This window comes from Ambystoma mexicanum, chromosome 11 (assembly GCF_040938575.1).
Source record: "Ambystoma mexicanum isolate Mex_15411 chromosome 11, UKY_AmexF1_1, whole genome shotgun sequence".
Taxonomy (NCBI): Eukaryota; Metazoa; Chordata; class Amphibia; order Caudata; family Ambystomatidae; genus Ambystoma; species Ambystoma mexicanum.
This window is the reverse complement of record NC_090934.1, coordinates 794,556,553-794,569,581: the sequence shown is the minus strand read 5'-3', so window position 1 is coordinate 794,569,581 and position 13,029 is coordinate 794,556,553. Positions and strand designations below refer to the sequence as shown.

The 13,029-nt window shown below is 42.0% G+C and overlaps 1 protein-coding gene across 3 annotated transcripts in view; it reads left to right on the top strand.

Moving 5' to 3' along the window:
• TUB (TUB bipartite transcription factor) overlaps window positions 1–13,029 on the top strand; it is a 1,920,898-nt gene that overhangs the window by 1,645,350 nt on the left and 262,519 nt on the right. For all 3 annotated transcript variants that reach the window (XM_069623730.1, XM_069623732.1, XM_069623731.1), the window contains one exon: window positions 4,831–4,952. In XM_069623730.1, coding sequence (XP_069479831.1) covers window positions 4,831–4,952 — 122 coding nt within the window. The remainder of the gene's footprint in view (window positions 1–4,830; window positions 4,953–13,029) is intronic.

Sequence of the window (13,029 nt, the reverse complement as noted above, 5' to 3'; positions counted from 1 at the left end):
AGATATTGTTGCATGAAACTTGCACCTTAGCATGACTTCTACTACCTTTTTTCACTGAATATATATATACCAGTGCAAAAGCTCATGTACTAGGGCTAAAGTTGTGTTTGGTGGAGGTTTCTCATTATTAGATTTCCACTCTGAGCAGCGTTTTCTTGATCAGTGATGTTGGTGTGAACATTTTTGTTGCATTCACACTTGTTTTCCCTTTCAAGTGCTCTTTCTGCGACTATCGTATTCAACCCACGGGCTGCAGAACGTGTTTGTTGCATGTACCACTGGAGAGCAGTTTCCCGAGATGTCATATTGGCCCTGCTTTTTCTTTTGCTTGCAGTATTATTTTCACATTGACTTGCCCTTTGTTGCTCTGCCATATTTGTCCGACGTATACATTGAGCCTCATTTCTTCAGAGGCATTGCAGAGGTTTGATATGCTGAACATACATGTATTTAGATATAGCCCTCTCTATGGAGAAAAAAAGTAATTTATTTAGTTGGAGAAATAGTGCTCAATCAAATTAATTTCTGTTTAAACGTTTTTCTTTTAATTGTGTATATTTTCTTAGTATATGTAACTTGAAATATGCTGTTAAAGTGGAATCCCTGTCTTGAGCCTTTTCTCCAGCTAATTGTATGTTATCATTGTTAAAATACACATTTTGCCTGAAAGATAAACTTGAAGTATTATTATTGTATGCGTAAGGCAACTGCTCCCTCGAGTGGTGATAACAGGTGAAGCGTGCTGTCTCTACTCTGCAACTTGAAGGGCCTCATTAGGACCCTGGCGAAAGACCATGGTGCTATTAGCACCATGGTCCTTGCCGGTAAATTACCGACTCCGCCATGGAGAAAGGGGGAATTACCACCCCATTACAAGGTTGGCGGGGCGGTAATTCCCCCTTCCTCCATGGCCCTTCCCCATTCCCATTTTTGCCCCATTCTACACATTCTACACCAGCCGTTAAGGTCGGGTCCCGCAAAGGGACCTCGTAATTAGGCGCTAATAGGTAAACGGCGCTGTAGCCTTTTACGGCACTGTTAACCCATTAGCGCCTGGGTCGTAATGAGGCCCGAAGTCTTATTTTTATATGCGTAAGGCAACAGCTCCCTCTGGCGGTAGTAACAGGCAAAGTGGGCGCATGGTGGCTTCATACAAACATTTATCTGGCCTTTTATTATATAGTATGACTAGTGTACTGGCTTGTGCACATGGGCCAAAGTGCAGGTTTTCATTAACACACTAGGACCACTATCAATCCTAAGCCTACAGCTCCCTCTAGTGGTGACAACAGCAGAAAGTATGCTAATTGGGCCACTGCAACAGGCAAAGCTATGCAAATTAGCATTGTCTCTATGTATCCTAAAACAACAGCTCCCTCTAGCAGTGACAACAGGCGAAGGTACTGCATCAGACAAACATATAGGGAGAAAAATACATCTGGCCTTTTATTATATTGTTAGATAGAACAAACAAACTCAGATCAAGAGAAAGACTTGCGCAGCAAGGAGCCCATTAAGCAGTCGTTGCTGCCAGGCATGGGTGCATGTTATAAATGCGCTCAGACTTTGTGCATACTAAATAAACAGAGTGAAAAGGAATGGGGGATAAACTCCAAGGATGTAATAGCACACCAAAAGAATTCCAAAGACTCCCTATTATTTAACTGCTTCTTTAATACCCCAGTGGGCAGGTCAAGGTCAGTAGACATCAATGCGTTTCACCCTAACACAGGCGTTGTCAAGGTTCCAAAAGTGAAAACAACAGAGCAATAGTTATAGTACCAGAGTCCTTTTTCATTTTGTATTATTCCTTCCCATAGCACATACGTTGTTTCATCCTTTCTGTGCGTCATCTGGCTGTGTGTATGCAATAATAATAAATGCCCTGGAGTCTTTGTAAAATACATAATGTATAGTTTTCAATAACCATGAAAGGAATAACAAATTACTCTCCATTTAAAGTCACTCAATCCAACGATGACTATAACTCGCCCTCATAACAAAACTGATTTTCAACTAGTACCCAGCGAGGGGGTTGTGGCAGACTCCCAGCCAATGAGGACGATCAGAATGGTGTCTTTCCCACACTGAGAAAGACCCCGCTGCGAGCCTCCACAGAACGCGAAGCCGCAATCTTCCCTCGCTGAGAATGAACTTAAGAGCGCTCTCTGCATCCCCTGCCTCTTTCCCCAGCTCACCCCACTTTTCCATATGTCCTCTCTGTTCTCTGACCCCACCCCACTTATCTGCGCTGGTCTGTCTCGTGCTGGCACTGGGAACAGTACTCTTCCCGGCGCATCTCCGCCATGCAAATAGCCACCATGGAAAGGGAGAAGGGACTGCGTGCAATCCCTTCTCCCCAATCCATGGAGGCCATGTGTTTTGCATTTTTTTTCTCGAGTTGAGAAATGGTTTACTCGTTGTTTCTTAACTCGAGAAAGATAAACTATTAGTACCCTGGAACAATGTGCCGGGGTACTAATAGCAATTGAACCCTTGGAGGGTGGCATTACTGGTCTGGAAAGGCCCCCGGTCCTACGATAAAGCCCTCTCTTTGCTCAGTTCTGTAACTGACATGCTGGGGCATTACCAGACTGGTAATGCCCCCCCAAACCCCAGGCTCTATTTGTTAAACATAGGCTTTGAAAAATCAAAAATGAGAACATACATTATTTTAAACTATAACAAGACCTTGGCCGTGAAGTCAGCAGTGTGGGCTGCACACCAGGATACCACTATGGAGTGGTCTTTCTTTGTTCAATTCCACATTTAAATACAATACAATATTTTACACATTATTAGTAATACGCTCTCTGGGCTTTCTCGACAAACATAATTTCAGAAATTAAATTACGGTTGTCAAATGAATGATCAGTTATATATATGAAGGGCATAACAAACTATTTAAAGTGCAGGTACTCTTTAAAAATTGCTGTTAATATTTAGAAAAATCACATTGAACATCGGTTTAAAGTCAATGGGCCTCATTACAAGTATGGCATTAAGGCAACAACGGCGCCAGTATCGCTACCGGCACTGTTGCTACCGTACCGCCATGCTAGGAGTTCTGCCTGCGGGTGCCCTTGCCTCCACCAGGTCTGACCTGGTGGCCGTACCGGCACCCGCAAGTAGAACATGATGGTAGCACCGGTACCGTTATTAACGGTATCGGTGCTACCACCCTCCCAATTCCCATTGAGCTCTATGGGGCTCAAATGGGAATGGGGATCTACCTGGCCTGGCACCCGCAAAAGGGCAATTACTGGGTCTGGCTGGGCTGGAATAGCCCGGTAATTGCCCATTCGTAGGTGCTGGACCGGATACGAGTTTGGAGGTAGCCTTACCGGCAAGGCTACCTCCAACCTCGTAATGAGGCCCAATGACATCCTTGCAAGAGCTGTTTAATAGATGCTATTACTATGGTTTGACCAATGCATGTATACTCTAGAGCCTATCAGTAAACCATCACACCATGACAAAAAAAAACATTAAAAAAACTATTCTGTCAACAATAAAATGGTGTTTTATTTTAAAATGTCATTATAGATCCAAAAAGTGCATTGTTTTATCTGGGTTCTGCTCGGAAGCGATTTGTTATGGTGATGCCCTGGTAAAGATGAACTATCTTAAAATACTTACAGGCCTTGTCATGCTGGGGTTACCTCTGGAGCCTGGTTTATGACTTGACAACATGGACAGAACCCATACATATAGTATGAACTCAGTCCATACTATGCGTGTATAACAGCTTGGACTTGATCTATGCTCGAATACAGTACCCAGATCCTTGGTTCAGTGCCCAAAGTTTTGAGAATTATGCATGGGCATGGTATGACGCCATTTTCCACCCACAATCTCAGGCTCTTTAAGACTGTAAGTACATTTGGGGCATAATCTACAGCATTGATCAGCATCGAGGTAGGCACAGAAATTGTGAAATTAAAAGTACTGTCTTTGGCCCAGACCTTACTCTGACATAACGCTCATACCTTCTGTACCCAGTGGGCATGCCCTACAAAGATACCTCATACAATTTGCATAACCTACACACAGTCCCAATTGCAGCCTTAAATGAGGGCATTAAGACACTGGTGATGTCATATCTAATGCCATCATTGATGATAAAATTTCTTATGACACATGTGATGGCATGAGCTGTGCATGGCAGAGAAAAATGCGGCTCATCGCGAGTTGGGCATATCTCGGCAGTAAATCTGCCGGGATACAGTCCAATGCAATTAGCATTACTGCAACTTGGCCCAGTGCTATTACCACTGGATCACACGTTGCAGTTCCGTGCTAAATCACCATTTATTTTGAGTTCATAGGACTCTATGGTTCATTTTCAGCACAATTGCTGCAGTGCTGATATTGTGCCGCAGACATTGCGCTCAGAATCAGCGGAAAGTTGATGCATTCAACCCCAGCTTAGAGCTGAAGGTGAGTGTTCTGACTCTCCCCTAAACTTGGGATTGGGCAGAGTGGTAATGCGGCGGAAATAGTGTTAGTGCTGCATGTTTACCGCTCCTCACAACCCCTGATGAGGCCCAATGTATGGTCGTGCTAACTTGAGTGGTTTTATATTTTGCATTGCAACCGTAAACACCCCTTTAACTAAAGATTTTTCAGTGGAGTTCAAAATAGTGTTTAACTGTATGTTAACCATAACTTCAGTTGACAGTCAATTTGTCTGCTTTTTAATGACATATTATGTCAAGATGTGCCCAAGCAGTCCTTGTGCTGGGGCTTGTCCTTCCTTTTCTATATGTGTCCATAACATGCCCACATTTCATGCAAATAGTGTTTACTATGCTTTTCCTTTTCTAAAAGGTATTTCGAGCAGCATGAATTTTGATGAAGAGGAAGACGAGGAAGATGAAGACAGCTCAAGTTCTTCTCAATTAAATAGTAATACACGACCTGGCTCTGCAACTAGCAAGAAATCAAATAAGGTGATCATTACATAAGATGCATTACTCTACTTGAACTTCTTTCCTGGTGCAAGTGCTTTTCTTTATTCAGAAATGTGTGCAATATAAGTGAAGGAACCTTTTTCTGTAATGATGTGACTAATGATTTAATTCACCTACAATTAAATCTGTGCTTGATCTCCTCACCCTTGCCTTACCCACCACGTTGCTAACTTTCGAATAAATCCACAGTATATGAAATTCTGGTTGAAAACCCCTTTCATCATACAGGATAAAACAAATCATCTTCTTGGACATTTTTGCTTTATTGTGGGATCACCGATATTGCATTCTTATTTCTTTATAATTTGAATGTTCTGCTCTTTATTTTCTACATAGTAAGGTTTTGAGAGAACTTTGAAAATGTAACTAATTTCAATATCTAAGGGCCGATTCATGGAATATTTGCCCAGTTCAAAGTGACTTTGCACTGCTGAAAAGTGACTTTGCATTTCATTAGTATTGGTAATCTCCTTAAATACTGGCAAAATGCTGGAAACTGCTAACCAAATTAAGCTTAGCTTTGATCTGGTTGTGAACAGAGTAAACGTGATAACCAATTGCAGCAAAGTGCAGCATGTCTTGTGTTGTCATTTAAATACCAGAGCCACTGCCTAACAATCAAGATCAATGGTAGCCAAGAATGAGTAGCATCCTTCTTTTCACAGCTCTGTGTGGGATGTGGCAAAAACTGGGTATCTAGTATATCCATCAGAAGTCTATCCATCGAATGCATTTGCATCGAGGGGTTTGCAACGGAAAAATGTGCATGTTTTTGAGGGGTAAAGTTTTTTTTGGGTGGATTTTAAAAGGTAAACAACAGGGCGCTGCGGGGGCCCCCCATTTAAAAAAAAAAAGAAAAAATGCGTTTGATGCACATTTTTTCGTTGCAAAAAATTCGATGGAAATGTCCCTCGATGCAAAACATTCGATGGATAGACCATAAACCCAAAAACTGGTCCTGCCTCCTCAAGTTGAATGAATACCCATTGTCATGCTGTTTCCTTGTCTTCAAACAACGTCGGCCTGTTTGTCAACTAGATGTGGACCAGGACTTTACATTATGGCATCATTATGGCATCATGTTTTTCATTTCATCATTTAGAAATAGAATGCACAAACCTATTGAAATCACGCACCAGCCTTACATATCTTAGCAGTACCAGTGTTTTCACCACTTTGTTCACTAGGATTGCGGAGGCCAAGACGGAGGCCAAGATAGAAGAGTGTATATGGTCTTCAGATACATTTTTCGTATTGTGAAGAGTTCTGAAGTCTCTCCATAGTTTGTAAACATACTTTTTACATTTGTATACATTTTATATTTTTCACTTTTTCATTTTTGTATACATTTTAATATTTGCCTATAAAACTCAATGGAACAAGGTACGCTGCCTTTTTTAAAGGGAAGTGGGAGTCATTTCCTGAAGCCACAACCAAGGTGCTAGCTCTTTACATCTTGCTTGTGCACTCCTGAGGAATGTCATGCTATTTGGAAGCAGCAGCAAGAGGACACAGGCTGGGATATACATTTCCACTGTGAATTTCTGCTACACCTTTAAATAGCACCATGGTTTTATGCCAGCATGTATTTTCATGCTGGCGGGGAACTAATGAAGTCCTACGTTATCCAACTGACTTTGCAACCTGGTGAAAGCAGGCTAAGTCCATAGGAACTAATTGGCAATGCTGGGCTGCATAGCATCATTTGCAGGCAGGATTTAGACTTTTTCAAAAAAGGATTGGAAAGGGTAGGGAGTTTGCATGTATTACTTTTTGGATTTCCCATCACTTTTTTTGGAAATGTCCAACATTGAATGTAGGGTGGCATTTTCACTTAAGTGCACATGAACATCTTACCATCCAGTGCAATTTAGGATTTTTTTTAAAAATGAGCCCGATGTGTTTAAGCTTATATTCGGTCAAATGCAATGCAATTACGAGTTCAATACTGGAAACATCTACTCCAACATGTAGACATGTTGGCGTGGTCGTATCTATTTAGCTGAACTTTACCAAGATTGTGGAACATGGAACATATTTCAAAGGGTATGTATTGATCTCTTTGTAATTCAGTGATTATAGGAGATGCCTGCAAAGAGCAAGTATTCATGGGTTCCCAAAGAACAAGAGAATTGTTTTTACAATGAACAATACATTATATTGGAAAAATATAGAGTACTCTCCTACTTATGTTTTTGTTGTGCAGATGCCAGGCAGTAACAGACCCAATATTTCTTCAAATCTTTTTATTCCAAAGTGAGTCAGAATGAACATTTGGGGATTTAAGCATGAATTACTGATGAATCAGAATCAGATGAGCTCAAAATGTAGGAACCCCCAACTATAAAACTGCACAAAACATAGTAAAGAGCACTTGATGTTTCAACAAATCATATAGGGCCTGCAAAAGCAAAGCCCATGGAAAAATAGCACCCGCCATCTACTTACAATGTTACAGTAATAAAGCTTTTCTCAAAAGTTAGAGGCATTATGATCTACAGAAATTGCTAAAACACTGGCACTCCTGGTAAATGTTTAGGCAGAAAAGACGGCAGAGTCTTAACGAATGGAAACAGATCTGAGGTAGCCCGAGCATAACAGACTGGCAGAATTCTGTTGTGACAGTGAACTCTCCTTTGGGTAAGCACTCCTACCAGAAATGTTCTCTAGATATTTAGTTGAAAACTGCATTGTCTGCAAATGACAGACACTAGGATCCTGTCAAACATTTAAGGAGACAAGCTGCAAGGGGGCTGCAGTACTTCCGGTGGCAAACGCTGTGTATGTGCTATGGAAATAGATGAATTGCAGATCTTTGATACCTGAGAAGCCAGTGTAAATGTCTGCGAATTGATGAAGCTAGAATTCATACGGAATTACTTCAAATGTGATTAGTTAATTACCTTATGAAGAAGGTAAGGGTCTAAGTTATGGTAGGGCAAACTACAGAAAACCTTATAAAACAAATGTGGTTCCTGTGAACATTGCCCAAACATGTTCCTCTTTTTGTGTTGTTGGTGTTGTGTTTGAAATGTAATTTGATAGTGCTTCAGAGGTACAGGGAAAAAACATGGGTCCTGCCAAAGCAATTTGCAAGTTCAATGCCCCCGCCCACACCTCCCCGATATTATGCAACATCCTGGTTGACTAGACCTTGGTCTGAATAGCTGCAATTGGCTACTGTGCTTTATGAAGTTGAAACTGGAGTGGGCTCTCTCCATATAGTTTGCTCTTGCTCATTTTTCCCCGTGAACCAAGGGAAGATGGAATGCGATGTTTGGATTTTCTCTTCTGAGAGAGCAGGGACAACACACACACACCAGTCCCTTCCTTCTGGGTACTATGAAAGGACACACTTCAGTTCCTTTTCCAAAGATGATTTATTCATTCTATCAGACAGGGAGGGTGTTGATAAGGACAGTGGTGTGATTGGTGCTCTTTGGTGTGCTACCGACAGGTGCAAAATATCCCTTTCCCTGGATCCTATATCGTGTCAGGGTACTGCTGAGTTGGCATTCGCTCAACACCTCTGCATCACATATGGACTAGTGTGCTCTCCATGCTGTCATGCCCTACTCACTCATGATGATACTCAGCACTCTAAGGAGCCTGAGATGAAGAAGCGTGCTTGCTTTAATGTAAAAAAACTGTCAAACACTTCTGGAGATACGATATGACCATACTTTATTCCCAAGAGAAAGACAGCTTCTCAGAGAGAAATCTATCTAATACATGTTCAGTACCCAAAGCTGTACTAAACGTGAGCAGTGGAAATAACGCAGGTAAAAAACTGCAAATCCAATGTGAAGTTCTGTCATCTCAAGAGCACTCCTCTTATTGGAACTGTTGGCCACTTCACGCATTCTATTCCACCCTCCTCTTAGGAGGAGAAGAAATCAACATCTGCAACACTTCCTGCAACTGGATAAGATTATTCCTCTCCTCTAGTGATCAAACCATTCAAATCCACCTTTATCAAAACAACTTGTGGTGGTCAACATGGGCCCCTCTTATCCAAAGTGCTATTTTATGTTAATCCTCAACCCGCTATAAAACAAACTTGCTTGTATAGAATCATATTTCATAACTAAGACTAAGAAAGACTGTTGTTGATCAAGTTCAAACCTGCTGATGGCATCTAAGGCTACAACTTCTCCACTGTTTGGTTGCTATTAACCACTTATTGGGCTCAAATTAGCTAAAGATGAACACTTCCAAGATCCTGAGAAACTGAGACCATCCTTATTCCTGACCTGCCTAACTCTGGCCGTCAGCCATAGGCATATCTCCTCTACTGGTACAAGTGAGAAAACAATGTACTGTGTACTGTGTTCAAATCTCAGCTTACACATGGCAGGTTTCTTTCACCTGCAAAGCTTGCATAAAACATTCGGATAGCTGACCCTCCCAAACAAAGCCAGCTGTTTCTTTGTATTGGTTGCTTTAGGATTAACTATGCCAGTGTTGCCAAATAGGGCCATGTGGTATACCATATAAAATGGCTGCAACACTTGAAAAACCGCGCCCCTTCTGGTTCCACATGGTCTACATGTTGGTTTGATTGATTGATTGATTGATTGATTGATTGTTTATTTATATAGCACCTATCCACAATGTGTTTCAAAGCGCTTCAAGTAGGGAGGGAACATGGGGGAATACAATTACATTCTTACAAGTCCTTGAAACCGAGCAGAATGTGAAAAATAACTATCAAATCATAACAGATAGTACAAGTGCATGGAACAAAAAGGGAGAGGTGGGGAGGGGGAAAGGAGACAAAACTAACAGTAACATTACTATGCCTGACGACAATTGTTGCAGTGCAAGAGTGACAAGAGTAGGGGGAAGGAGAAGAGGCAGGGGAGGAGGAAGAGAAGGGGTATAGAGAGGAACAAAACAAGTGACTATCCAATAAAGGTCAACGACTGCTCAAGAGAGGGAGTGGGAGGAGAAGACAAGAAGGGAAAAGGGGGGAAGGACAAGCTGTTATCAATGGTCAAGGGACCGATGATAGGCGTAAGTGCTGAGATAAGGTTAGAGGGGGGTCAAGAAGGCAGCAAGACAGCCAGAAATTAATAGAAGGAGGGAAAGAAAGGAAGGAGGGGGGATAAGGTGGACTGACACAGGGGCAGTGGAGTGGGTGGGTGGGACACAAACTCACACGGGGGCATTAGGATGGGGGGTACACAGACTCACAACGGGGGGCATTGGGGTGGGTGAGGGGTACACAGACTCACACTGGGGCGTTGGGGTGGGTGGGGGTACACAGACTCACACGGGGGGCATTGGGGTGGGTGGGGGGTACATAGACTAACACGGGGGCATTGGCGTGGGTGGTACACAGACTCACACAGGGGGAGCATTGGGGTGGGTGGGAGTCACACAGACTCACAAGGGGCATTGGGGTGGGTGGGGGTTACACAGACTAACACGGTGGGCATTGGGGTGGCTGGGGAATACACAGACTCACACGGGAGACATTGGGGTGAGTGGGGGGTATGATGTCCATGATGTAGGCGCCATGGCCAATCATGGGCCCATGCATACCAGCCCCAGGACTCAGTGCCTGAACAAAGGGCACCGCCATCTTGGCATGGCAAAGTCAGCAAGGATAATATGTGCGCACTCGCACAAACAATAATGGAAAACAAAGCGATTTTGGGCTCAGATACAACATTTGGACAAAGGAGGATGACACACATGTCCACGCAAATAATGGACCTTCAAAATCCATTTTGTTCATGCAACATGCGCCGCTCACTGTAACCCAGGGGGGCAAGCCAGGCAAGAGTGGAAGTACAATCAGTGCACTAGGAGGCTGTCTGATGCAGGGAGAAGTGGCAGCTGCAGCCGCTCCGGCTTGTGATCATCTACATTGTGAAAGGTTCTTGTGATCATCTACATTAACTACTACAGTCAAGTTGTGCAGCATTAAAATCCATGTGCTTGGATCATCAAACAGGCATATTCTACCACACATGTCCTCTGTCTTCCATGAAACATACTCACTACTTAATGCCACCCTTGAAACCAACATGAACCACCATGTTTTGGTGAAATAATACACACTGAAGCCTTCAATTCTGCACGATGGTACACTCAAGAACTCAACCTCAACAAAAGAACAATCATAAAAAAGTAAAACTTGGTGACAATCCTGCAGCACAACTGAACTCTCCATGCCCAAGCAGCTCTGTGGCACATGCAGACGATTGAACACCACTGCCAATGCTAAATACTATAAGAACACAATAACCAAGGCCAACAATGAAAGCAGAGCCCTTTTCAAAGTCATCAAGCACAAATCCACCACCATTAACTCTTTCTTCATCAACAAGATCACCAGGAACTGCCAGCACATAGACACCAGTGTCATAGCTGATAGCACACCACAGTTCCCATCTCGGAAAACTACCACTACCTGGGCAACTTTCAAAACATGCACCATGAAAGACATGGCTGCCACTTCAGCATCCTGCAATACCATCTATGTGTTTCACTTATTTGTATATATTGTTAGAGTTGTATTTAGTTCATTTACACCTCGACAACTATTACAGTTATTTTCTTGAAATCACATATAGAAAGAAAATGATAGATAATAATAAAACATGCATGTATATTTCATCAAATATTCCAGCATGCATTCAATTAAGATAAAATAGATTGATATACAATGTATCACTCCATTATATAAAACACATATCATATTCATAAGCATAGTGGGATACTACAGAGTTTCCTCCTAAACATATTTCGTAGTTATCAAACAAGCCTACCATATTGTGCAAAATGTTCGTACTCCAATTTCTTTTCTTTTTACGACTGCTCAGATAATTTCACTGAGTGTAGCCAAACACTGTTCAACGCAATGTGCATGGCTCCGTTGTCCGTGTTCAAACAATAATACCAAAAGGTAACAGTTTTAATTGCATCATACTGATATACAAAAGGACCATATGCTGACATGTAAATCGAACCTAAGTATGGGCATTGGAATTACAGATGCAACAGTAGCGTTGCTCTTTTGGCAATTGCCATTTGGCCCCCCAAAAGTGCTCTGGCATGGAGTTGGTTCGTCCGCATAAGCAATCGGTCGGGCACCTCAGTAGATAGATGTGTACTTTAAAGTTAGCATGGGCAATTCCCTCTATTTGGAGATAGTTATGAAGCATGCTCATGTGTATGTCATTTCGTTCTCAATCCCATCTCTTAAATCTTTTTTTGAAAGCATGTTTAATAACATTAGTTACCCCAGTGTGCGTTTTCCATTGACCAATGAAGTTCTGTGTATAACTCTGTAATAAGCTCATCATATAGGTTAGTATGTATAGATTTTCCTGTGACAATATCGTTGCCTATTATTCTTAACATTTGGCATTCTGGATGAGTTATCGCTTTCAAAGGTAATAAGCCTCTCTGCATCAAGATGGCAGCTTTAAGGAAGAGAAGGCCTAATTCAGTTCTTACATATTGGATGGGGCAGGAAGATGGACGTCCCAATATGGTCCTCCAGAAATATCCTTCCACTCTATCCAGCCAGGATAAATCTGGAATGGAGAGGGCCTCGAGTCCATAAGCTATCACCGGAATAAACCATTGGGTATATAGCATCATGAACCCCTTTAGGGAGTAATCTGCTTAATTAGAGACACAGCTACGTACAAGCGTTGTTATCTGCTTTGCACAGCGGATCTTAATTTCAATGAAGGGGCTATAATTTAATCTGCTATTCATTTCAATGCCAAGATATTTATTAGATGCACTATAGTTAATTGCCCCCCAATTGGCAACCATGTTATACTTCATAACTTTCTTGGAGGAGATTAACATTGTGTGTGTTTTTTTCAAGTTCATTCTCAAACTATGCTCATTTGCAAAGTGACCAAGCTCTTCTAGGATTTCTTTCATACCTCTGAGAGTATGGTTAAATATAACAAAGTCATCTGCATAGAGCATTGCGGTGACCTGGGTGGACTTGAATTTAGCAGGGATATTAGCTTTGCTCTCAAAATGATTTATTAATTTGGCATGGTAAAGGTTGAATACATGGGCA